The 27,304-nt window shown below is 35.1% G+C and overlaps 1 protein-coding gene across 2 annotated transcripts in view; it reads left to right on the top strand.

Annotated features, from left to right (window-relative positions):
- Positions 1-27,304, top strand: part of LOC108597449 (cAMP-dependent protein kinase type II regulatory subunit) — a 33,058-nt gene that overhangs the window by 336 nt on the left and 5,418 nt on the right. Inside the window, exons 2-3 of one of the 2 annotated variants that reach the window (XM_017984014.1) lie at positions 1,662-1,867; positions 24,269-24,480. In XM_017984014.1, coding sequence (XP_017839503.1) covers positions 24,276-24,480 — 205 coding nt within the window. In that variant the 5' untranslated portion in view covers positions 1,662-1,867; positions 24,269-24,275. Of the gene's footprint in view, positions 1-1,661; positions 1,868-24,268; positions 24,481-27,304 lie in introns of those variants that run through there. The other variant, XM_017984015.1, reaches the window with a different exon arrangement.

Genomic DNA, 27,304 nt, shown 5'->3' with positions numbered 1-27,304 from the left:
CTTGCTTACTTGGGTTTGTTGCTGTCGTTGTCGAAAATCGTCGGCAAGGTTTTTGGGGGAGCGCACGCCTGCTCTTACATTGCGCTGGGGGGGACAATCAATAAACGCGCTTAGGCTAGGCTGTATAGCATTGGGGTCTGGCACTGCTGGTCAGGAGGGGGGCCGAAGACAACAGGGGCCAGGACACTGTTTCAATTCCAATTGTGTGCGCAAGTGAATCAAAAGCCGGTTTTCAAAAGGTTGACACTCGAAACGTTATCGTTTCTAATCAGTTGATCTGATTGTAACTGTCGTATATGTGTGTGCGTGAGTTGTTTTTTTTTCTATGCTGAGTGTTTGCCGCTATTACTTAATTAATGAATGTGTGCTATAATTTATTGCTCACGACATTTGCAGGTTAATTAAAATTATAATTTTATTAACACCAGCAGCCTTATACAGTTATTGGACAATCGATCATGGCGCTACTATTGCTATTTTCAATTGGGTCACGGTCAACAATTGTTAACTGTTACTGTGGGTGATCAATGTAAAATATAAAAGTGTTTTGAATAACAAAAATAAATTAAAATGCATTTCATATCATTTAACAGAGTCATGCAATGTTAAGTTAGTCGCTGTTAAAGTCAGCTGCTCTGATTAGAGAAGCTAGTCAGCTGTTCTGATTAGAATTCAGTCTGTTAAATTAGACCTTAGCCTAGTGTGCTTCTTTTTGCTATTTCACTATAAGCTGCATTTCAATTGATCTTAAGTTTTTAGATTTTATGAATGTACGAATTTGCATAAGCTATGCCATTTAAAAATACTAGTAGTTAAATTATCCATAGTACTTTGGGGTGAGCCCTTTCCTACAACGAGCGCGTAGCGGCTTTTAATAAGTGAAATGCTAATCAAGGCAGGTGTAGCGCATACACACACGCACACACATGTATGTAATGGGTGTGTGTGTGTTTGTGGGAGTTGTGCAAGCAAGACATAAGAGAGCGCTGAGAGCAATTGTTCGTAGTCTACGGCCCAAAAGCACAAAGCACAAGTGCAAATAAACAATACAAACAAACGCACAGCAAGATGTACACACATACAAACCTACATACATATGTATGTATATATGTATGTACACATGCATACCTTGGCGTATGTTTGTATGTAAAGACATAACGAATTGCTGTGCACACACGCAGAAAATATTAAATGTTTATTTAAGCGCAAATAATTTACACAGACATACAATTAATTAAACAATTACATTGCCAAAAAAAAAAGCAAAAACAAGATAAATACATATAAATATTTGTAGGTATAAACATTGTATGCCTTAAATAAGCCACAAGTCAATTGCTAACGGTAAAATTTGTAGTCGTTTTAAATTTCAAAACTGGTATAACCAAAAAATAAAGATATCTTTTTACTTGTGTGTGTGTGTTTGTGTTTGGCATCGTTAGAGCTTCAGAGCGCTCCCTTTTCAATCAAATATAATAAAGTATTTTGTTGAAACATCAAAGTTACACACACACACACACAAGCATACGCGTATCTATATACAATTGAAGCCGTAACGAGAGCGGCAGCAACTTTGATTCCGTCGCCCTTACACCGCTACACTCCTCGCGCATTTGATAAGCCCCCAAACAACAAGAGTAACAAATTAAATTTGGTTTTAGCCAATAGCAGCAACAACAACAACAACAACAACTACAAGAGCAGCAGCAACAAGAAGAATAAAGACTTATAAAGCATTGAAGAGAGCGAACGCGAGTGCGAAGCAAGTGTGAGTGAGAGACAATTGTCGTTGTCGTCGTTACGTTTTGTGGTTTAAGCAGCAGCAGCAGAGCAGCAGCAGCAGCAGCAACAGCAGCGTCAAAGTCAGGTGAGTGTTTTGTACTCGTTAACCGTTTGTTTGTTTGTTTGTTTGCCTACGTTATGCGCTCTCTCTCTCTCTCTCTCACTCTATCGCTCTCCTCACACACTTGTGTGTGCGATTAAATATTTTACGCGCTTATCAATTGCTCCAAGGGTGACCCGATAAACAAATTGTGTATAAAACGCACGTTTGCGCTTTAATACGAAAATGCTCCAGGGAGAATGAGAGGCAATTCCATAGGCAACTTCAATTCAGACCGTTCTTATTATTGGACTGGGATTAGGCTGTTTAGGCTGTTTAGGCTGTTCTAGAATGAAAGCAAATTAACTTGTAAAATTGAATTTCAAGCATCTATTCCATAAGGTATTTTTCACAGAATTTCAAATTAATCTCAAGCAAACTCAAAATCAGCTTTGAGCTAGCCTTAGGCGACACAGTCTTTAAGCCAAATTTAATGATTGGTATTACCAACACTTTGGCTTAAAAACTTAATACTCCCAACAATTAAATCTCTCAATCACAGAATTTCTCAGAATCAACAACAAACCCAACTGAACTCAGCTTCGAGCTGGTTTTAGCAGAATGAATTTCTTTTTTTAGAGACAATGAATGAATTTATGAATGAATGCAATATTTAGTCGCCGTAAATAAATAATCCACAGCTGATTTCAGACTAATTCCCAAATTAAAACATATTTTTTTATAAGCTGCTTATTTCTGAGGAACAGCCGATAATAAGACTTTGAAGGGATTGAAGTTTTGAGATAAAGGATGCGATTCTTTATATTTAAAAACATAATTTAGTATTCAAAAATGATACCAATATCGATATCAACAATTTAACTCTCTTATAGCTAAAAATACGAAAGCATTGAAAATAGCTGAAAGAGAAAAATAGAAAATGTATTTACAGCTCAGTATTAAAATTATAATTAATATGTTTATAGAACTAGCGCATCGTCACTCAATATATTAATCATTTGACAAGGTTACCACAACATTTGCAGCGGTTACGTTACGTTAGTCACGCGCATACGTCATACGCTAGTGCCAGCCAAGCCAAGCCTCGCCAAGCTAGTGACGTACTTAGAACACATAAGTACACGTACAGTGAAATGAAACGGGAATAGTAGTAGCCAAGGCAAAGGTACTTGGTGACTGACTGGTGACTGGGCAAAGTAAAATGCTTATGTACCACATTCAATGCCCTGCGGCGGGGGGGTAACTTAGTATACGACACCCAAAGCTGCCAACTTACGTCTCGCTGCGCGCCGTAAGCCAGATTCCTTGCATGTCCGCACGTTTCCTGTACGCCTCTCAGCCTTATTTCATTTAATTTTTTTTTTTCTACCGTTTGCCCCGCTCTTGACGGGGGGTACGTTTATTGATTGAGCTGCTGCTGCTGCGGCAGCTGCTGTGAGCTGAATTTAATACATTATTGAAGTTAAACAGTCGAAGAAAGCGGCGCTACGGTAATTAAGCGCAGCTCATAAAGAGCGTGCTTTTTATAATAAAGAGCGCATATTTTTATAGCTTTTAATTATGTGTGTGTGCCTGTGTGGGTGGGCAGAGAGAGAGAGAGAGAGAGAGAGTGAAAGAGAGCGTGTGTACACTTGTGTTTTGTTGTGATACATTTTATATAAAAAAAAGAAAACTGCTGCGCTCAAAGGCATTTTTATTGACAGGCGTCAGCAGAGGCAGCAGCAGGACCTTTTTGCTGCCTGTGTATGTGTGTGACAAGGGTTTGGTTACTGTATGTGAAAAATCCATCATAAAGACAAGAGGCAGCAAACAAAAAAAAGCAAGAAAAGTTTATTTTGTTGTTGCTTGGGCTGTCTTGTTGTTTGTCTTTATTACATTTTCATTGCTTTCAACGTGTGCAGTTTTTACTCTTGCCCTCTCTCTCTCTCTCTCTCTCTACCTGTATGTTTCCATCACATGCTGTTAATAAAATTATTGTATTCTTTTTCGTATGTTAACAGGAACAATGGTCAGATATAAACTTTTGTTCCCCAACGCATATGCAAATTAATTTTTGTTCGACATAAACTTTGCTACAGCTACGGGCTAAAAATAGATACACGCACACACACACACACGCACAAAAAAAAACAACTTTGCAGCAGCATTGCTCTAAAATAAACAAAGAGCAAAAGTTGTTATAATAATATAAAACTCAAAGGCTAACAAAAATTGCGCTTGTTGTTGTGTATACATGGCGTATGCGCAATATGTGCTGGCTGCCTTAACTGGCCAAAAAAGTTAATGCGTTGCGCAGCTTAATTCAATTTACGAGCGCACAGCTTGAGCACACCTGTAGGCCAAAGTACGATATATGCTTATAGATAAATATAATATATATATATGTATGGCATGTAAGCAAACTTTTGTTGGCTAAACTATATTATTAATTAGTTGCTGCTTAGCTTTGCGCGTGTGACGTCAAAGTTGATAAATTCGATTGTTTATAAAGATTGCAGTATGTTAAACATATGCAGTAAGAAATGAATCGCTGAGACAATTGTGATTCATAAATTGCTGCGCAGTGGGCGTTTGCGCTATAAAAATTCATAATTTAATTTTAAAGAAAATTCATTTAATTGCCGCAGACAAATAAAAAGCCAAACACACGCAATGACCTTCAGTTCAGCAAGCTATATAGCTATATATAGCTAAAGCTAAAATGTATTTTCTTGTTACAAGCACTTAACAATTAGCGTGTGAACTTTTTGCCACACATATGGATTTTCTTCAAAAGATAAATTTAGCTATTGTGCTATAAAATTATTACTGTGTGTGTGTGTGTGCAAAATTGATTTATGATCCTTTCAATGCACACCATTGAGTTTATTGTTAGCAGCACACAATGCGCAGCTTAAAAACTCTATTAAACTAAGGGTTCCTTATTTGGTCAGCAAGCAAAAAAAAAATTTACTATAAACTAAACGCGCACGCGACTGTCCGTATCGCTTGTCCGTGTGCTAATCCCCGAGCAATCTTGCGCTAAAGACAAGACAACAGCTAAATGACTTTTAAAAGCCAATTAACGCATGATATGTGTCAGCTGCGTTAGTTTACTATATATCTAGACTATTTGTCTGGACAGTCAGCGCACATGAGCTGTCAATATCTTTAGCTTGTCACTCGGCCACACCCGCACACACATTTGCCAGCATTTGTCGCTCGCTCTGACAGTTATTGTTGCTCTTGTTTGAGTGTTTGTGACAATTTTGTGTCAGGCGCGAACTAAATTTTATTTTAGCCAGAATTTCACACACACACAGTCTCAACACATAAAATAGTTCAGTTTATTGTTATGCTTTTGAAAAAGCAAAATAAACTGCGGGCTTAGGCAAACTAAAAGTTTTCAAATAAAACTTGGCAAAGTTTTTAAAACAATGCATTTCTCTTTTTAAACTCTATGCTGTTCTATTTTCTTTATATTTGTGTGCAGCTTGGGTACAGCTTGGAATTTCAAGCTTAAGCTGCACATTTTTTAAACTATATATAAATCTATTCTCAAACTCTATTTTATTTTCTATATAAAGTATATACATAAGTCGTGTATGCCAAACTAAGCATACGATACGTTTTCAAATATAGCTTAGGCTCAAGTTGAAAAGTTTTTGAACTATATATAAATAGAATTCTATTTCGAAACTCTATTTTATATTTTTATACAAAGTGTATACACAAGTTGTCAACTTTGTTTCTCAACCTAAACTGTATTTAAGCAATTCTTTTTTAAACTCTATTTCATTCTATTATTTTTTTTATTTTTATACACAAGTTTTCGAATAAAACGTAACATTTAAGGCTCAAAAGCTCTTACGCTATATTTAAATATATTTCTAAGTAGAATAATATTTCTAAACTATATTTTATATTTTTATACAAAGTGTATACAAAAGTTGTCTATGCCATCTTTGTTTCTCAAGTTCTTAAAACTAAAAAAGTTCTGAAAACTAAATTGAAAAGTTTTTAAACTGTATTTAAGCAATTATTTTAATAAACTTTATATCATTCTTTTATTTTTTTTTAAATTTGATTCAAGTTCTTAAACTATATTTAAATATTTATATTTCTCCACACAATTTTATTTTATTTGCTTTTTTTGTCATTAAAAGTGTATACGCAAGTCGTCTATGCCATTTTTGTCATACACTTTTTATTTGCTGCATTGTTAGCAACATATTTTGTGCTTTTATTAGCGGTAAATTAGACTCTCTGTGTCGGCGTTCCACTTAGAAAAACACACACATACAAATATTAAGTATACGCGATGTGCGCCTTTTGTGCTTTTATGAAACGCATAAATTTTGCAGCCATACAGCAAAAATATATGTTAACTTGCCCACGCAAAAAAGAACAAAAAAAAAAACAATTTGACCCACTGCTATGGACTTTATTTAAAAGTTAACTTGCACCCCACTACTGATAGCTTATCTTAAATGCTGTGCGCATTTATCATGTGTTTGCCCAACTTTTTAATATGTCTAGCCCATTTAATTTGGCTAGCTATCTAGCAAAATGCAAAGTAAATAGAATTTTGATGACGTCCGTGGGTCAATAATCATCAACTTGTTGCCACTGTGCGCAGCAGCAAAAAATATAAAAGACTTTAATGCTGTTGACACCTGAGCTGCTGCCTGTTAGAGCATCAGGTAATTAGTAAAGCAAAAAGAGAAAACTTTCTGACTGTTGGGCTTATGGGCAAAACTTTTTTACTGCTGAGGATGGGACATGACGCTGACTGTTGCGATTTGCTCAGCTGCCCACATTTTTGCGTTAAATCGATTTAACAATTTAAGCTTTGGCGGCGGCTAAGCCAAGGCCAGTTATGTTACTCGCTGTGTGACGTCAATAGCAACAGTCGGTCCACCCACAAATACGCATTGAACAAATGCGAAAAAATGAAAATGAAAAAATGTCCATTTAAGCGCTGCCCACAAGCGCGCGCGCATTACTTTCAATCTGTACTTCAATTCAAAAGCATTTGAAGCTTTTGTTTCCACTTTTGCTATTTTATATTTTTTAATGGCTCGTGCGTAGGTTGTGCAACCTTCTTGCTGATTTAGCACGCCCACGCCCACGCACTAAGCCTGCAATTAAAGTATAAACATATTTTTTTCTTGAATCTAATATAATTTAATATGCGTAAGCATATTTGGTTTGCGTTGTTTCTGTTGTTGTTTGCTCTTATCTTGTAGCAACGCTATTAGAAAAGTTTTGTAATTAAAGTTGAGCCATCAACTTTTTAGTCCGTTTTAGAGATCTAAAGTAAACAAATGCGAAATGAATCAACGCTGCGTGAATTTAAAGAAGAGATAACAGCGTTATAGATAGCTAATATATATTTATAGATAGACATAGATAATAATTCTAATTGTCTGCCAGCACTTGAGATAATTTTCTTCATGCGATTTGCACTTTGGAAGGCAAAAGCAAATAAATAAAAAGTTAAGCAAGGTTTTTGTTTTAATAAAAGTTATTGTTACTGTGATATATTAATATATTTATTTAACAGCGCTAAGTTTGTCACACAGTATTTATAATTTATTTAATTTTTTATACAACAAAGTAAATTAATGTTTACATTGGGAATTGAATAAAGCTTGCAACTGCACACAAAACTTAATAAGATATTAATTTATGTTCAATTAGCCAAGTAGCCTTTCAAGGATTATTATTTTAGTTCTGTATTATTTTGACATTTTATTTGCTGCAGCTTTAGCTGAATTTAAGGCTTAGGCACTTGACATGCCAATTTTCAATTCTGTTGCTAATGTGCAAACAATTAACTTGCAACTGTGTGCAGCTTTCAATTAACAAAATCTTTGCTGTCTACTAAGACATGACTAACTTGTCACCAAATTAATTTAAAGCTAGCTGCTCAATTAGAAAACCATTCAGTTGACTTGTTAGCTGCAATCGAGAGCGCTTCACCACCTCCGCTTCTTTCCTACTTCTTGTTGTTGCTGTCGCCCAGCGCAGCAGATTTGATTAGCTTTGTGTAAGGCACATGTGCTGCTAATTGCTGTTTTTAGCAGAGAGAGAGAGACACACACACACACACACACACTCTATATGGGGTTGGGGTTGGCTGCTGGGGCTGGCAAAGTCATCAACAAACTGTGGCCTAAAACTATGAAAGACTCGTGTGTATCGAAAGTTGAGGCTAAGTAAATTATGGCCTAACTGCCGTAGGCGCTTCCTGGCGTCTCTCTGAGTCTCGCAGCAATTAGTTTACATTTTGCCATATACTACAAAACTTATATATACGTTATATGTTGAGCAGATTTTTGATTAGTTTTCGCCACTCTTTTGAAATTGACTTTGTGCCAAGAAGTTTTCGTTTGGCGCTGTGCAAGAAAAATGAAGCAAAGATTAAATAAAAAAAATAAAATGTGTACACGGCCATTTCATTGTTGTCTGCAGCAGCTTAAAATGTTGGCTCGGCATGCAAAACAAAGTTGCTTAAGGTGCGGCAAATTTGTCAAAGTTATGCGACCCAAGCGACCCTTGAATAGCGCCCAAGGGCATAAACTCCCACTCACCCAACTCTCTCTCTCTCTCTCTCTCTCTCTCTCTCTCTCTCTCTCTGTTTGTTTTTAAATGAAGCGAACTTTTCGCATTTAAAAACTAACAGACATCTAACTTTAGAGTTATGCATCTGATTTTAGTGGAATTTGTTCTGCTTCTTTTTGTGGCAAGCCTTGTAGGCTACATGTTGCGCTTTTGTGCATATTCCAGCTTCACATATGTGGCAGCAGCATGAGAGACGCACAGCATATGCAAAAGCATAAATAAACATAAGCTTGGGCGCGTGTTCGCTTCCATTTTACATTCACCCATTTCCTCTGCTACACACACACACACGCACACATATTCTTTTTTTTATGCCAACAGCAACAGTTTTTCATTTTTCATTTTATTTGTTGTCCTTCTTTTTTTTTTTGTTGCTGTTGCTATCCATTGTCCTTTGCACCAAAGGCATGTAGGTTATACACACATGTAAAATAGTTATGTATGTGTGTGTGTGTGTATCTGTGTGAGTGCTATTATTGTTGACTTAACAGCATCAAGTTGAAACTGCTTTTTATTCAAAGTACTTTGCCTGGCTGCAATTTCCTTTAGCAAATATTATTATAGAGCAACTTATAAAGATTTCGCAGCATCTTTGTGCCAAAATTGATTTTAAATTAAATTGTTTGGAAATTGCCTATAAAAATATAGAAACCCTCATAAACCGCATAAACTAAAGTTTTCGTTGGTGAACCTCAATAAATATTATGCAGTGGTTGTTTTTATTATCTTCATAAGTATAGTTTAGTTGAAAAGAAATAACATTTTAAACCACTAAGCATTTCCTAAATCATTTTACAGCAGTAGTTGTTGAAAAGGTTGGTGAATTTGTAGCAATTGTTGAATTTGTTGGTGATTTCAGCATACAATGAATTCACCAACGCTGCGTATTGCAGAATTATAACTTAAATATACTTTTTTTATAGTTCAGTTGCCACATCCTTCGAAAATTCGAATTCCAAATTATTGTTGTAGAAAAAAGCAAATCAGGCGAACGTTGGTAAAAGTTGGAGAATTCTGTAGAGATTGGTAATGCCGAATTGGTGAATTAGTTACTGTTTACCCACGTTTTCTATTAGTGACTGCTAAACAAGTTAATTTACTTAATGTTTTCTTATGAGCTGTGCTGCTGACTAATGAAAATTGAAATAGGTAAACAGTAATATAAAGAAAAGCATACAATGAATTCACCAACGCTGCGTATTGCAGAATTATATCTTAAATATACTTATTTTTATAATTCAATGCTAATTTCGTTTAAGATTTCGCATTCTAAATTACAAAGTAGGTGAACGTTGGTGAATTCTTTAGAGATTTGTAATGTAGAATTGGTGAATTGTAGAATTATAGCTTATATATACTTTTTTTATAGTTCAGTTGCCACTTCGTTCGAAATTTCGAATTCCAAGTTATTGTAAAAAAGTAAGTCAGACAAACGTTGTGAACGTTGGTGAATTCTTTAGAGATTTGTAATGTAGAATTGTTGAATTGTTTCACCAACGTTTTCTATTTGTGCCCGCTAAACAAGCTAAATTACTAAATGTTGAATTTTGAAATGTGTAAACAGCAATACAAACAATTTTAATCAGAAATTTCACACTAAATTTGTTGTATCAATGACAATGGCCACAAAATTAAACACACAAAAGCAGTTAAATATAGTTTATATATCAACAATTTAAAATTTCTTCCACGCTTGGTTATTTTTAAATTCTGAAAAAATTTCTTGTTCATTTAATTGAAATTAATGCAACAATAATTATGATGGCAAATGCAAATCAACGAATTTGTAAAGAATTTCTTTGTAATTGCAATTTAAATCGAATTTACATTCGTACTCAATGCTTAATAAGCCGCAATCAATTTGAACAGTTGCCAAATGAACTATGAAATCGCTCGATGGCAGCCAATTAAAATTCACACACAAAATTCTCAATTAGAAGCGAAAAGCACAAGCGGAGGCGCCGCGCCTTGTGTGAATTATTTTGAAAATATTATTTTCGAGTGTTTGCTGCTACGCATCGACAATTCATTTAAAAACTAATCTCTTTTAAATGATGCCATTAATCTATGACCTTAGGCGAGGCGCCTAATAAATTGCCAGCAATGAGCAATGAGTGTTGCCAATTGTGTAGACTATATATAAAATTGGCTTGGCCATAAGTGAATTTGGCAAGCGTATGTTAAAATCTAAAATGCACTAAGTTAAACAATTGTTGTTGTTATTGTTGCTGCCAATTTGAATATTTAAATATGCATACGCGTACAAGTTTGTACGCTCTAAATGGCCTTTACTTTTATTTATCGTCTCGACAAAAATGTCACTCGAGCGTTTCCACACACAAACACACGACACACTGCACACACCTTTTGTTGCTGTTGCTTATTGTTTAATATGCTGCTGTTGTTGCTGCTGCTGTGACAGCTAACATACCGGCAAAGCTTGATATCTTTACGACTTTGGCACAGTTCGTAAAGTGGGCGGCAGGCGTAATTACTTTGTATGTGAGCGAACGATGACGTCAAAGCGCCCAAAGCGCGCTTATCAAATTGGTAGCGAGTCCAAATTTAGCTAAAATTAAGTGCAAATGCAAATGCAGCAAAGCGCAGACGTACGTGTGTGTGTGTGTGTGTGTGTGTATTGTTAGCAACACTTGAGCAAATGACAGGCGCAGGATATGCACACATACATGCAAACACATGCACTTGACGTCAGCAGACGGCAACTTGGCAAGCCTACTTGGATATTTTAGTACAACCTCATATATGTCATGATGGGCTTGACATTAATAGCATGCCTGTGTGTGTGTGCATGTGTGTGTGTGTGTGTGTATCTTGCGCCTGTTAAGTGATTTCCAATGCAGTTGCATTTGTCGTCGAAGTCATTTGCATAAATACACAAGTGGCCTTAACACACACACGCGCATAATAAACAGGCTCAGCGCTTACAGTGAAAACAGCCTAAAGGCATTTTGCATTTTACACTTTTGTTTTGTACTTTTTGCACACATTTGTTTAACGTTTATTTGCCGCTTGTTTAGCACATTTTGCACATTAACCCAGTTGCAAAAACAGGAAACAACAGCCGCGTATCGCCCAAGGTGAGCTAAGCAGCCATTTTGCCAGTTCTTTGGCCCCCAAATATGTTCAGTATCTAGCAGTTATTTTTGCATTTTGCATAATTATAGCGCGACCTAGTTTAAAGCTGAAAACAACAATAATTTCCTAAGCCCGCAAAAATTATTTGTTAAATTATTATTGTTGTAGTCTGCAACAGTCACGTCGCCTGTCAGCTTGACTTGCCACTAAATGCAAATGTCTGCGCTGGGACACTTGTCTTTCACACTAAATTAAATTTGCAGTCAAGGTAGAGGGAACTCTAAATTTAGCTTAGAGCAAATTTATGAAGCGTAAAGTCTGTGCAGCAAATTTTTCAGCCGAAAGTTTTAACAAATTACAAGACTTAAAATATGCAGTACCTAAAATAATAAAGCTTAGCTATTAATTCTTTATTAAGCAAACAATTTTAGCGTAGACTTTGCTTAGTTAACTGAGTTTTAATACTAATTGTGCTTAAAATATAAGTTTAAAAATATTAAAAAATTTAAATAAAATACTGCGCCTAGTCTACTATGCTGGGCAACAACTTAAGCCTTTAAAATATATATATGAATATCAACTATTAATTATATTTAGCATGTACTCAGTTTTAATAATAATTGTGCTTAAAATATAAAATTAAAAATATTAAACAATTTTAAAAAATACTGTGCCTACTACACTATGCTCTACGACGTCTTGTGCACACATTTGCGCCTTTAATATATATATTTAATTAGTAGCAACAATTAATTATATTAAGACATGCTAAATAAATTGTAGTTAGCAATTAGAATTTGCAGCTTTGTGTGTCTTAAGCAGACAAAACTAAAATAATGTGCAATACATTTGCACATCAATCAAGCACACACACGCACACACATATTTATGGCTGCCTGAGCTGCATAAATTTCAAACTCGCAGGCATCAACTTAAGCGCAGCAATGTATGCTATATAAATTTTGTTGATATTTGCATATGCCATGCAAAGAGCTTGCTTCATCTCTCTCGCTCTCTCACTGTCTCTCTCATGCATTTGCACTTGTTATTTATGCCTGTCTATTGTTTGCTGCTTGTGCTATTAACGCAACAACAAACACTTTTAATTACCAACAACACACAACATTTATCGATAATCAAAGCCAACGCAATGAACTGTAAATCGACTACTACTACTACAGTCACCCTTACGCACTCGCCCTACTTTCATATCAGCCTACCAGTATTTTTTCCACATTGTCAGCCACGCGCCGTTAAACCGCCACGCGCAACAAATTTACCCCAAAAAAAACAAAACAAAAAGTACAAGAAGAAAAGTGAGTTCAAATTTTAACAAACAAGCGTAACTGCGAGTTCAACTGTAGCTAATGCGTCATGTAGATAAACGTTTTGTTACAACACCTAATTGCTGCCAAATACATATGCACATAGATATATAACTTGTTATCTATGTATATGTGTGCGCGTCTGTTTAATAAAACAAGCGCTTAGCTTCGTAATTACGCTCTAATTTAACGCTAATGAGCTTCAAGCTATTCGCTCGGCAGTTTGTCATTTAAGCATCAGCAGCAGCAGCATCCATCCGCATCATGCTTAACATTCAATCATAAAATTTCAGTGCGTAGGCGCGTACGCTCGCCCATCTCACTTACACTCTGTATATTTGAGCTGCGTCTATTTATTTATAGTCTCGGCTATCCTATTAGCCCAACTCGCGGGGTCGCTGCTGTGTCAAGTTTAAGTCCAGCAACGATAACAACAACAACAACAACAATCTAGCAGCTTCATTGTCTGGCTTTCTGTTTCAAGGATTAGTTTTAAAAGCATTAACTTTGCCAGCGCAACTTCTGCTAAGGTCAGACTCATTAAGTATGAGATTCAAATGGCCAAACAGTGAGTCCCAGGCCTTGACTTTAGCAAACTTGCAGTTTATGGCATGACAGCGAGTGCATGGAATATTAAATAGCAATGCACAGCCATAAGCAAGGCTTTAAAAGTAAGCAGAGAGTTTCTGCAATGCACTGCATACAGCATAGAATAAATAATCATGGTTAAAAGTTAACTGCTGTGCACAATGTTTAGTTGAAGGACTTTATTTTTAAACGAAATACATTTTTACATAAATTTATATACAAATTTTAAGTATCAAATTGCAGCTTTTAGTTAAGTTAGTTAGCCTTAGACGTTGTAAAAATTCTCAAAGCGTATCAAGTTGTCAGACTTTAAAAATAATTCTTTACTTAACTGTTTTACATTAGATTGAAGCTCTAAGAATTTTCTTTATTTGAAACAAATTTTTGTAATTTATTGCATACAGACTTACACTGAGCTAAAGCTTTAAGCCTTAAGCCTTAACTTTGAAGGCTATATAATAATAAAAATAAATAAGCAAAGCTTCACTGATTTACTTAAGACAAACAATTAAAAATTATTATGTAATCAATTTTATTAAAATATATAAAGGCTTAGGCGCTGCTATAAGTCGTCTGTTCATAAATGAATTCTTTACTTATTATAAATTTTTGCAGCTTTTCTTGACAGCTTATTTATTATGCCAACTTCAAAGAAACGACATGCCAATATCATTATCCAGTTAAATGTTTTTTTGCGCTGCTCATATTTAAGAGTTTAACAAACTTTGATGACTGCTAAAACTTTTGGTGAACTCTTACCAATTTTAAAACTTATTTGTTTTCGATTTGGCGAGCTCAGCAATCGAATCTTTTGTGCAGACACTTTAATGTGGCACGCTGTCAATGGCAAAGAAAAGGCAATAATAGTGAAGCAAGCGCAATAGATTATAAATTAAATTGAAAGACAAAACATACAAAAAAAAAAGGAGCGACATAACGTCAAAAGGTTAACGTCATGACATGCCAAACAGCGTACAAATTGAGTTGAATTGACAACGTAACGTGATATATGCAAATACACACACACACACACACACACGCACACACACATAGCCACAGTCAAGTCATTGGATTTGAAGATTCGTAAGTGCAGTGCGGATGTCTTTTGACAGCGCACAGCGCATTGTCATTGGTAAGAGTTACAAATGACTCATTACGTATACGACTTGTGTGCGCTGGCAGAGCATTAGATATTTACACTTGTTACACGTAATGCGTGAGAAGTGTGTTAATAAATCAATACCCAAGCGTCGTATACTTTTTAACAAACATTTCAAGGCTGATAACCTTTTTACTCACACACACATATATAATGCAAAAAAACAAATAAGCATTTTGCCATTAAAGTTGCGTGACGAACTGAAATTTGCGCCCAAAGACTCGCGAGACTTGGTTTGCCTTTATTTCTTTTTTACTTGTATTAAGCTGCCATGTCAGTCATGCTATATACATGTAAGTGTGTGTGTGTGTGTCTGACATTTACGGTTGTTGCGTTTGTGTTGCTTTTGCGCTGTTGTTGCCATGTCGTGAATCTGCTTTTGGACTTGGGTCCCTGCGCCCTGAAGTATGCTTCTTCAAATTGCTTTGATGCCCTGGCTGCATATACATACAAACATATGTATATGCATGCGTATATGTATGTGTGTGTGTGTGTTGGCAGCTCCTTATGGTTTTGCTGCTGAGTTTTTGTAAGCTGAGCTTTTTTTGCTTGACTTGCGGAAAATTAAGTGCTTTTGTCATATGCCAAAAGTATTTACTTCCCTTTTTATTTTCGCTTTGACCGAAAAGCGACAAATAAATGCAAAATTTGCAGTCAACTGTGCAATAATTATAGTCAACAATTTAAATTGAGTAGCAATAGTCGAATCAATTAAAATATTTTAAATTGCGGCGCATAGTATCGACACTAGCTCACAAGTTACGCAAATTCGATATCGAAAAATTCTAACTAAGTTAGTTTAACCCTTAAACTGTTCGAAAAGTCATGCAATCAACTTTTTTCAATGTTTTAAGGCGCAAAGTTTCTCTGCTTGCTCACAAGTTACTCAAATTCGATATCGAAAAATTCTAGCCAAGCTAGTCTCAGCAGCTTAGACTGTTCGAAAAGTCATGCAGTCAACTTTACCCAACGTTTTAAATATAAAATTCAATCTTACTTTGAGTTTAAACTATTTTTAAGCATTATCAATAATTCTTAGAATTATTTGTATTCGAATTATTCTTATATCTTATAAAATGCCTATTAATAATACAATATACAAAACAATTATAGTCAACCATTTAAGTTGACTAGCAATCTTTGCATCAATTAAAACATTTTAGGCAGCCTGAAATAAATTTTGTACTGCTAGCTCACAAGTTACACAAATTCGATATCGAAAAGTTCTAGCCAAACTGTTCGAAAAGTCATGCAGTTAACTTTTTTAATATTTTAAATATAAAAACAATCTTAATTCGAGTTTAAACTATTTTCAAGCATTAGCAACAATTGTTAGTTTAATTTTTATTCGAATTATGGCTATATCTTAATAAATGAATATTTCGAAAAAAATATATTTTCAAGCAGCAGCTGAAACAAAAATTAAGCAAGCAGTTCATGATCTTAAACTAAAAGCCAATATTTATTATAAATTAAATCAGCACTGTAGCATAATTTTTTTAAGGTAATGCCATTCGAAAAGTGATGCGAATTGGTCTGCAATAAATGAAATATATTTTATGCGCTTTATTCTCGAAGCTTAATTTGCTAAAAGCAGCAAACTCTAATACATTTATTTCTAGCATGAAGCTTGTTCAAGTGCGTCGAGCACTGCACAGCAAAGAGTTTGTGTTTTTTTTTTTATGTTGGCCAAGCAGCAAGTGTTGGCTGCCCTCTGGTCCCGTATAAAATATAAAAATTCTTTGTTGAGTGCGCTTTTTGTGTGAGTGTGCGTGTGTGTGTGTTTGTGTTTGTGTGTGCTTTGCTCTTGGCTGGCCAACGGTTATGGCTTGTTAATTGAAATTAAAATTTAATGCACATCGTCTGCATTTTCAATGCAATTTTATTCCATTCAGTTGTGCCTTGTGCATTTCTCGCTTTTTTATATTATGCAGCGATTGATTTACGCCCATTAACACTTGACCCAATTCGATAGTCGATATAACCAGCACTTGAGCCCCAGTGCACTGCCCATAAGGCAGGTCAAGTGACTTGTAGCTGCCAATGACAGCGTTGCGTTCAACATATAAAGTAGGCACAACAACAACAACAACAACGATGAGTACAGTGAAGCTCATACCACATTGTTTATGACCGCTGGCTAATTAGGAGCAGCTTATGTGTGCTCCACATTTGCTGAAGTCATTTAAAACCCACGCACAGATGGTTTTTACCTTGTTTGTTGACGTAATTTGATCGCCCCAGCTGCCCCAATCTACAGTTAGCTCACATACATTCCGCTTCTTCCTTTTATTTTTTTTTTCGTTGTCATCTGTTGCTTGCCACATGCCTGCGGTAAAAGTTCTCAAGGTCAGCCGCACAGGTTTATGGTTATTTTATTTTTTATTTATGCTCGTCTTCATATTTGATATGCCCTTGCCCTTCAGCATTGCTTGTGAGCTATTAATGGCTCAAAAGATCAAAACAAATTATTTCCTAGAATATAAATGCATACGCTTGTGCGTTTCGTTTATATATGAGAAATATGGCTGGGAGTAAAATTTAATCGTAGCAAACTTAACTTGATGTTAAACGTTTTTTCAATCTAGCAACAGAATTTTTAATTTTAATTACAACTATCAAATAACGCATTACTTTTTAAATTATTTGTAAGCTAAATGTAATTGCAATATTTGAATATAATCTAAACAATTAGTTTCAATCATTTGCAATAATCTTAATTGAATTACTATTAGTTTCGTTTTAGAAATTATTCAAAATGATTTAAAATAATTCATTTCGTTTGAAATGTAATCTAAACAATTATTTTAAATTATTTTCAAATATCTTAAAATCGAATTGAAGCTGAATTAATAATTGACAGTTAGTTTCGCTTTAAAGATGATTGAAAATAATTAATTTCGATATATTTTCAATCATTTTTAGTAAACTTAAACCCGAATTAAACGTGAGCTACTAATTGAATTACAATTACATAATTGAAAGTTGATTGCTTGGATTATTTTTCAAATATTGCAATTACTTTTGCTTAATTAGACTAATTTGCCTAGCTTTTTATTGTTTTATTGCTTGAATAAAAGCAAACTAAATATTATCTGCTTAATATATCAAATTGTATGATGCTACATTATTTTTCAATTAATTGTAATTGTAATTTAACTGCACCTTATTATGATTATTTTGCAATAATAATTCAAATTCAATATTCAAATAATTTATATATACATACATACTTAAAATTACAGCTGCTAAATTTAATTTCCTATTAGTTGATTAATGGTAAATTAAATTTAGCAGCTGTAGTTTTAACTTCTAATTAGTTAATTTATGCTAAACTAAATTTAGCAGCTATAACCTTTAAAAATTTGAACTTTGCTGCAACTCAATTAATTATGAACTTTTGTAAAACGCATGGCAGCCCTAGAAATGTCGCTCAACCTGAGCAAAGCTCAAACTAAAATTAAATTTTCGCCTCATATTGATTTTATATGCTAAATAATTATATTAGAGCAAGAGAAAGTGCCAAGGCTTTGCTTGCTCAGGAATTTGTGTCTTAATCCTTTGTGTGCGATTTGCTCAAGGGAAGGTTGCACATATATTTTAGCACATGCTCGTATTAAATGCATAACGGTATGCATAGTTAAAGGCCAGTGGCAATGTGCAACAATTGAAAAGGTTGCATGCGCCTGGGCCTGGGCCTGGGCCTGGGCATGTGGCATGAATTTTTGTGTGTGTGGCAACAAAGTTTGAAATGCAATTACAGGCGTCAAGTCAAAGTTAATTTGGCTTAATGCAGCACTTGGGTAAATGGCTAAGAAGAGGAGTTAAGAATGTCAGTGGCACACTGAGAGAAAAGCATGATGACAATCATTTTTGATAAGCTGCAGCTGTAGCTATGTAAATTTTCGTTCAGTGTATGGAACGCAAATGTGCAGCTGGCTGATTAATGAGGAAACAGCAGACATTGCTGCATACATATGCATGAGCATGAGTGGGCGGTGGGCGTGTCAAGGGTTCACCAATGCATAACTGTATGCAGCACTAAAAATGACATTAAACTGGCCACATGCTGCTGCTGCTGCTGCTGCTGCATGCAACTCGCTGTGGCAGCCATTATAATCGCACATTACGCGCACATCAAAGTAAATAATGGTACAGGTGGTATTGGCTAACGGCCACACACACAGCCACGTTGGTAATTCGCTTCGGTTTGCAGACAAAAATTATCAAATTAAGTAGCTTTGGCTTAATGCCAAAAGAACCAAAACTAACTCAATTATGCAACATGTTGATAATTAAGTTCAGTTGGCTGTGTGGCTCTCGTAGTTTGCTCACTTGCCATTAACTAAATTGTTAAGAGCGCGCAAATAAATAAAATAAAGCAAATGCTTTAATTAATGCAAGCAGCCAGATGAAAAAAATGCATATAAGGCATTTATACTTAATTAAAATATAAATTGTAAACAAATGTTGCTAAAAGAAAAGCAACTAACTATAGCATATATAAATATTTGTTAAATTTGCTTAATTTAAATTGTAAAATTATGTGAAAATCAATTGATTTGAAGAATTTATATAAAGCTTTGTAATATGATTTGCTTCAGTTTGTTGAATTTGTTAAAAATAAAATACAATAAAATTTGTAACCCTATAATTTAAGCTTAAAAATTTAATTTAATTATAGTATGTATATATTTGCTATTTTTAATATTTATTGTAGCTACTACATATTAAATTAAATAATTCATGTAAAGATTAAAATTGTTTACTACAAAATATATAAAACTAATTTTACTGCACTCAAGTCTTGCAATGTTTTATAGCTGTTGAATATTTTATATTTAATATGCGCGTATATGCTAACGACATTGCGTATACGCCGCGTCTGCACACGCACACACACTAAAGCCAAAGCGAAGATGAAAAAAATCGCACGCTGCTCTAAACTTTAGCTCGTCTTTCACACTGCGGAACTTGCAACGGAAATTGTTAGGAAATGAAAATGGCTTAAGTTTCGTACTGTTGGTTCCTTTTTTTTTTCTTGCCTGCTACCCTACAAAACACAACGAAGCGTGAGTGAAAGAGACAGAGCTAGAGACTAACTCTAGCTGCAATGCGTGAATTTGTAGCTCAAAATGCTAACTGAGTTTCAATTGAATGCGTTTGTCGTTCAGTGCGCGAGTCAGCTAGTCATTCAATCAATTATTTTAGTTGCTGTTGCGACTGCTGCTCTGCGCTATTTTAAGTTGTTGCTTTTGCGCTAAGTACGCGCATGTAATTTATTTATGCACTGCATTGCGTATTGCGCTGAGTAAACCACCTTGACCCACTAATTGAACAGCGACAGCTACACCGACACCGATTATATAGACGACGTCAACGCGCACAATTTTTCACTCTTTTATTTATTTATATTAGCGATAAACAATCACTTGACAGCTGCTCGTAAAAGCCATGGCTAATAGCACAGGAATTGTTTGTATTTTAAAGTTAATTAGCTGCTAAGCTTAAGCGAGCATTGAACATTGTTCAAATAACTCGTAGATTTCCACTCTAATTAATTGGCTGCTAGTTTAGCTTTTAATCATAAGCTGCGCAGTCCTATCGGTCTGCAAAATTGATAGAGCTTTAAGTCCTTGGCTGTCTCCGTTCATTATTAGCCATTAATTTGCCACTTAACTGTTTGCCTGTCTAGCCGACGTTGCACCATTAATAAAGCACTTCCAACTTGTTATAAACAAAGTAATTTCGAGCATTTATTATGCATGACTTGAAATCGTCGTTGCTGCAAGTTTGTTATTTGCCACAATTTGGCTGTCAAAGTGGCAAGTAGCACACACACACACACACACACACACATACAGTTCAAGCCAATTGGCTTGTCGCTTGTTTTATTATCAGCTAATACAAAAATATATTTAATATTTATTTATTCGTCGCCTGCAGTCCGCAGGCCAAGTTGAATATTAATGAGCCTAATTGAAAAAGTTGACTCAAATACAAACTTCTACAAAAGCATTGTTTATACACACACACACACGTATACAGCTTATAATGCTTGCCTGTGTGTGTGTAAGCCAACATCCTGTGGCAGCCAGCCAAGCCAGGCAAAAATTAATTTTCAAAATTATGACAAATAAAATGTTGCGGGAAAAACTTTACAACAGCCGCGTCGGGGCGGGCGGGCGGTTGGATGTTTGGCTCTCCCACCTTAATAACAATAACTGTAACTGAATGTGTAATTTACATAATTACGCATATTTGGCTCAAACTTATAAATATTTATGTGCGCCGGCTTTAAAAATAAGCATGGACTACAGCTTTTGCTGATTTACCGTGCAGCGAGCTATAAGCTGAACTATGTGCTAGTCCAAAGGGGTTAAATTAAAACTCATAGCATGGGGAGGGGAAGGGGCGTGGGGGGGATTGTGGCGCGTGTCAGTTTGGCATTTAGCTTGATTAAAGGCAGCCAAAGCTAATGGATAACTAATTAAGCCAGAGCGATGGGTACAGGCTACGAGTTTTCTTTTTTTTTTTCGCAGCACCTAATGGACTTTAAGTGTTGCTTTTAGTAAGTGCAAAAATAACTAAATTAAAGCGTAAGAAAGTGTATAAAATACTTATACTTGTGCTATAAAATAAACTATTATTTAATGTCTTAGAATAAAATTTTAGCTTAAAAGAAATAATTAGCACAAAATTATTGAAGTAAAAGCTAACAATTAAAAATATTTTTGAGAGTATGCAAATTATATTTATTTAACATATAATTTATTAATTAATTAATTTATATTTTATAATTAGTTTTATGTACAAGCCCAACATGTATTATTGTTACTAAAGTTGAAATAACATAGTTTGAACACAAAATAAAAATAAATATTCAAATAACGCATTAAAACAATGTGTATAAATAAATAAGACAGACGCAACATTTGTTACAAAGCATTAGAAATATATCTAAGTAAATGAGCATATTGTCATAATTAAGTGGAGGATTAGTTTGTATTAAGTGTACTACTACTAGTGGCATAAATATTTTACGAAACTAAAGTGAAGGTACTCACCAATTGAGCATTTTGAATTGAAAGGCTCCAAAATCCTCTTTTAAATGATTATTAAATTTGTCGTACCCATTGATTACCATTAAAAAAGTTATCTTGAAATTTGAAATATTTTTTTAAAAAAATATGGATGCAAAAAGTTGCCCCATCTAATTATATGACACAAAAAAGTTTTTTCAAAAATCTTATTGCTTATATTTTTGAAAATTATTATTTTGTATGAGAAGAAGGAAAAATTAGTCACTTCTCATAAAAAATAATAATTTTCAAAAAATCATAAAAAATATATAAGATTTATGAAAAAACTTTTTTGTAGTCACTAGGGATTTTGAAGAAATTTCCATTGATACATAACCATAAAGTTAACTCAAATTATGAGTAGATTTAATTTTAAAGTATGACCAAATATATATGACGACCAGTGTATTTGGGCTAACAAGCATGACAATTTAATTGAGTTTATAATTAAAAATATTTCAAATTGTTAAGCAAAACACACATTTTGTGCATACTTAGACATTAAATCAAGTGGCAACTATTTAACAAAATATATTATAAATTAATGTTTACGCTTAGTAAATAAATTGCCACAGAATTTTAACCTTCAAAGCGTAATAAATAGATTTGTCTGTTTCACATCAATTCACATGACTTTTGGCAAAGAATTCATAACAGAAAAGATATGCATCTGTTGAAGAAAAGCCAACTCAGCTCTCTATGCATAAACTCGCTCGAATTCAACAGAAAACTTGTATCTCTATCTGTGAAAAACGCGTCGTGTCGAAAAGAAAATTAAAACTGCATTGCTTGCAACTTTTTGCATATTCACTTGCTAAGTGTTGCTTTTGAAGTATTTTTGGCGCCTGAGCTCTTCTAAAACACCGAAATTAATATGAAGCTCACGTTCGGCGAAAAACGTAAATAAAATAATAAAACAAGACAGTTCAAAATAAATTGTGCAACGCTTGAATCATGCGACAAACGATGACGCTGACAATTTTTAAGCTACTACTACTACTACTGTTATGGTAATATTTGTAATTGTTATTGTTGTTGCTGTTACTGTCGTTGATGAGGTGTTTCATGCTCATGTTCATTTATGTATTTGTGTCTCCCCCGGGTCAACTAAAAATATAAAAATGAGCAAGGGGAATGCCAACAACAGTCCCAGCAGACTGGCGAGGTCAGCGTCAAACGTGTTGACAAATTACACAAATGGACAGCGAGGGTTGCCGCACGGGATGCGCATAAATAGACAGACGCATGCTCATAGCTCTCTATTATTATTACATGCATATATATATATATATATTTCTATATAGCAGCCAGCAGTTGTGCCATTAGTTTAAACAAATTGTTATTGTTCTTGTGTTTTACGCTTGATTTTCATGTCTTTAGTGCAATCAGTGTTGCATTGATTTTGTAATCACTTGCAATAAATATTATAGCGCATAATATAATATAACTTAAGTTCTATAATGTTGCAATTTGTATAAATACTCACTGGTTAGCACTTCACCATTCAAAGCGTTGGTGAAATTTATATGTGCAACTGCTGACGATTTCGTTATCAATCAGTAGTAAATACTCAAACATTCGCTTTCTTTGTTTTTTTATACTAAAAAATAAAAGTGAAATTCAATTGGTGTTGCATTACTTAATCCAAAGTTCTAGCATTGGTGAATTCAATTGATGAAATCACCAGCCAAAGCAATAAAGGTCAACTGAACTAATAATTAATATACCTCAATATACCTCATTTGAGTATATTCTAATTATTTATAATATTAAACAATATTAAACCGAGCAACTGAACTAATAATTAATATACCTCATATTCTAGTTATAAATATAATAATTATTTCTCATGTAATAGTGCAATGCATTCAATAATATTAAACTAGAATTTAAATGGCTACAAATTAATGGTTAGTTCCACAGAGAAAAGCAGAATTAGAAAAAACTATGCCTGAGCTTTTTTATTTATTTATTTAATGTCAGCTATGCGCATTCGACGTTATAAAGAAAATATAAAGTAATAAGCTCTTCAAATTATTTAAGCTAAAGCCATTCAAATTGAAAGTTTTGTTTAAGAAAAAGATTTCTATGACTTTCCAATGCCTTTTGCTTTCGATTCTATAAGGAAATTAAAAAACGCCTCAAATATGAAAGAAATATTTATAAATGTTTCTAAAATAAAGAAGACAGTCTAAGCTACAAAATAAATTTGAAGCCAACCCACTTGTTATTTTGGGGAATTATTACTCAAACTCAATATGCGTGCTCGCATTGTAAATATTCATATTTTATTATGTGCAATATAATTTGTGTTTCAAAACTGCTTATAGTATATGTTCGCCATATAAGAACTGTAAGCATAATGACTGGTTATCTGTCTAGCAAATAAATACATTAATTTATCAATTAAATTGAGGAGCTTGCATTTGAATTGAGTCAAATGATTCACGCTGCGCTAATCAATCAACAATATTTATTTATTTATTTATTTATTTATTTGTGTGTGTGTGTTTGTTTCTAAGGCAATTGTTTATCAGCTGTATTATTAATAATTAATTAATTCTTGCAGCACAAATATGTCAAGCGATTCGAGTCGACGCATTCAGGTGCCCGAGGAGCTGAAGGAGGTGTTGCTACAATTCTCGATATCCTATTTGGTTGAGCAGCCACCAGATGTCATTGACTTTGCCGTCGAATATTTCAACAAACTGCAAGAGAATCGACCAACTAAGACCAGCACCGAGGAAGATGACAAGCAAAGTGTCAACTCACAAGATGATGGTAAGTGTTATACATAACTGTAAATGAAGCAAGAGTAAGCTAACAAAAATCAATAGTTAATGCTTAAGTGAAATTGTTAGAATGCGAATATGGCGTGTGTGCTGCTATCTTGTCAAGAGTTTTTGTTTGTGCGTCATTTTGTGGCAGCAGCAAATGCCTGACATTGCCACAAAGCGCGTCTTGCAGTTGGCTACGAGCTGAAGCTAAATTTAGTAACTTGGCTGCGGCGTTTTGCAATTTGACGTCAGCTGCGGCGTATGCGCAATGTACAAAGTTTGCTGCTTTTTTTCAATTACTTTGCGCGTAAATTCTAATAATAAAATTAAAAGCAAAGCAAAAGCTGCGAGTGGAAGTGCAAAGTTTCTTTACTTGCCACTCTCAGGCTGAGCCCACGCACGTGTGCAGACAATTAGCGCCAGCTGGTCACGCATCCTTAGCTCAGCTACGCTCAGCTATTTGTATTTGCTTGTAATATATCTTAACGTTGCAAGGCACAAAGCAAATTAAATAATAATGTTGATAAAGCTGTCGGCAGCAGCAGCAGCAGCAACTTTGTCTGCTCTTGCTGCCCCTGCGTGTTTATCTTCCGGTTAATCAAACACGCCGCACTCTTGGGGCTGCTGCCGCTGGCTTCATTTTACTTTTGTCATTAGAAATCTATTAATTGAACAAGTGCTTGGAAAACAGAGAGAGAGCAGTGCTCGCATTTAATTGCAACTTGGCTGCTTCTGTCTAACTATTCAACGCACAAGAACTGACCTTTTTATTAGTTTTTAGACACGCTTTAGTGCTTTGCTTAGTGAAGCCCATTAGGCGTTCAGTTGAGCGTAAGCAGCACGCAAATAGCTGAGCGACGCCCCCCCGCAACGCGCTATGCGCTTTTGATGTCTATTTGTGGCGCTGGAGGTCAGTTTAAGCAGCAGTGAGAAATATTAAGCATACGCAGCGCAGTACCAAAAATGCTGCGTTCTTGTGGCTGTCAAATTGCGGCCTGCACGTGTGTGTGTGTGTTAAACAAAAAAAATGTACACACGCTTAACTGCAAGTTATAGAGCGAGAGCGAGCGCAAACGAGCAAAGGATGTTGGCAGCCATTGAAGCGTGTGCTGATGAGCAGCTTACGCTTCAGCTGGCAGCTAAAGGCGGGACAGCCACGCCCACTTCACAACGCTGGCAGTTACATTTCAACATTATTGGCATGCCAAGCAGCGTTGCCTCATTTCATTTTGCTTTTTATTTGTATGCCAAGCACAAAAGCCTGGACATGTTGAAATGTCTATGTGTAGCAGTGTGTGTGTGTGTGTGTGTGTGCCTGTCTCCTGTTGCGCTAAATGTTAACGTTGTATATGAGAGCACATAAAATATATATGCATGTTAATCGAGACAAAAGCATTGCGCGCTGTCTCTCTATTTATACCACAACAACAGTCGCCAGTGTAGCTGTGTGTGTGTGTGTGTGTGTGTGCTGCTATTTATATGCACACAGGCTTTGACAGGCGTCGCTGTTGTGTTGCCTACTTACAGGCACTATTTCCTGCCACATGCTTCCTGCTCAAAGGCTGCTGCGGCTTCATCAGCGACTTTAGTCGCTCAACAGACGTCACGCGGCAAACAGTCAGTCAGTCAACCAGTCAGTCATTCATTAAAATAGTTAACTACATATCGCGCTGTCAACATACTCATCACTTCAATTGCCAGCAGCGCGTTCGCTCTTTCGCTTTCGCCAGCGCGCTAATGAAATTATTGCAGTCAACTTTTATTTGCAATTTTTAATTAAATTTCTCGAGTGCGCGCGCTCTCTCTCTCTCTCTCACTCTGTGACTTAAGCTGCTTTATTATATAATATTGCTGACAATTTGCCATGTTTTCAAGTCGATAAATTTATCATAAATCTTTTTGTGCCTCTCGACATGTTTAACTTTGTTTCTATGACAAATTTCATTATTCATTTTGCTTGGCCTGTGCCTTAAATTTATGACTTATTGATGCTACTTATTGATTAATGAACCCAAATGTGACATAGAAAATGAAAAATTTGGCACAGCCCAAAGTCAAAATTTATTCATTTGTTATGCTGTCAACAGCAAAATATATTGCTGCAAATATTTACAGCATTTAAAACAATATTTGTTTTAAGCTGCAGCTAAAAAACAAAGCGCAAAGCGCAGAGCCTTTTAGCGTTTCAATCAAATGGAACTAAAGCAAATGAAATCAAATCAAATCAACAAGCAATTCAACCGCAAAACTCAAACGCAGTTGGCTGCAATAAAAACTGCGTGTATGTGTGTGCGTGTGTGTGTGTGTGTGTTGATTGCAACATTTGCAACAATAAATGGCAAAGTGAATGCTTGTCAGGCCTTAACTTTGGGCCAAGTGTATTTATTACGCATACGCCGCGTGTGTGACAATTCCAACTATAGCAAGCGACAGCTTAAATGCGTGCACATATTTTATCTTTTCATGTTTTTAGACTTTTTTTTTTATGCACTCACCTTGAGCGTTTTTGTAGTTTAGCTGCCAAACAGGTTTCGAGCATTTTTCGTATCGATTGCAGTTGCAACACAAAAAAAAAAAATTAAAATTGACACAAGTGCGATGTCTACGCAAGTCTCGAGCAATTTATTGGCCGGTAAGCAAATACGATATTTTAGATCTATGACCCAATAGCATGCATACAAAAAGAAGCAGAAAAAACTACAGAGCACAAAGCAGATATGAATAATTACTGCAATTGGTTTAGTGCTTTAGTTGCACTGCTCTCTTCACTCGCCCGCTCTCGCTCCGAAGTGCTTGGCTATGATGAATTGCAAACACATTTTGTTTGC

Source organism: Drosophila busckii, chromosome 2R, assembly GCF_011750605.1.
Source record: "Drosophila busckii strain San Diego stock center, stock number 13000-0081.31 chromosome 2R, ASM1175060v1, whole genome shotgun sequence".
Taxonomy (NCBI): Eukaryota; Metazoa; Arthropoda; class Insecta; order Diptera; family Drosophilidae; genus Drosophila; species Drosophila busckii.
This window is presented reverse-complemented; position numbering and strand designations above follow the sequence as displayed.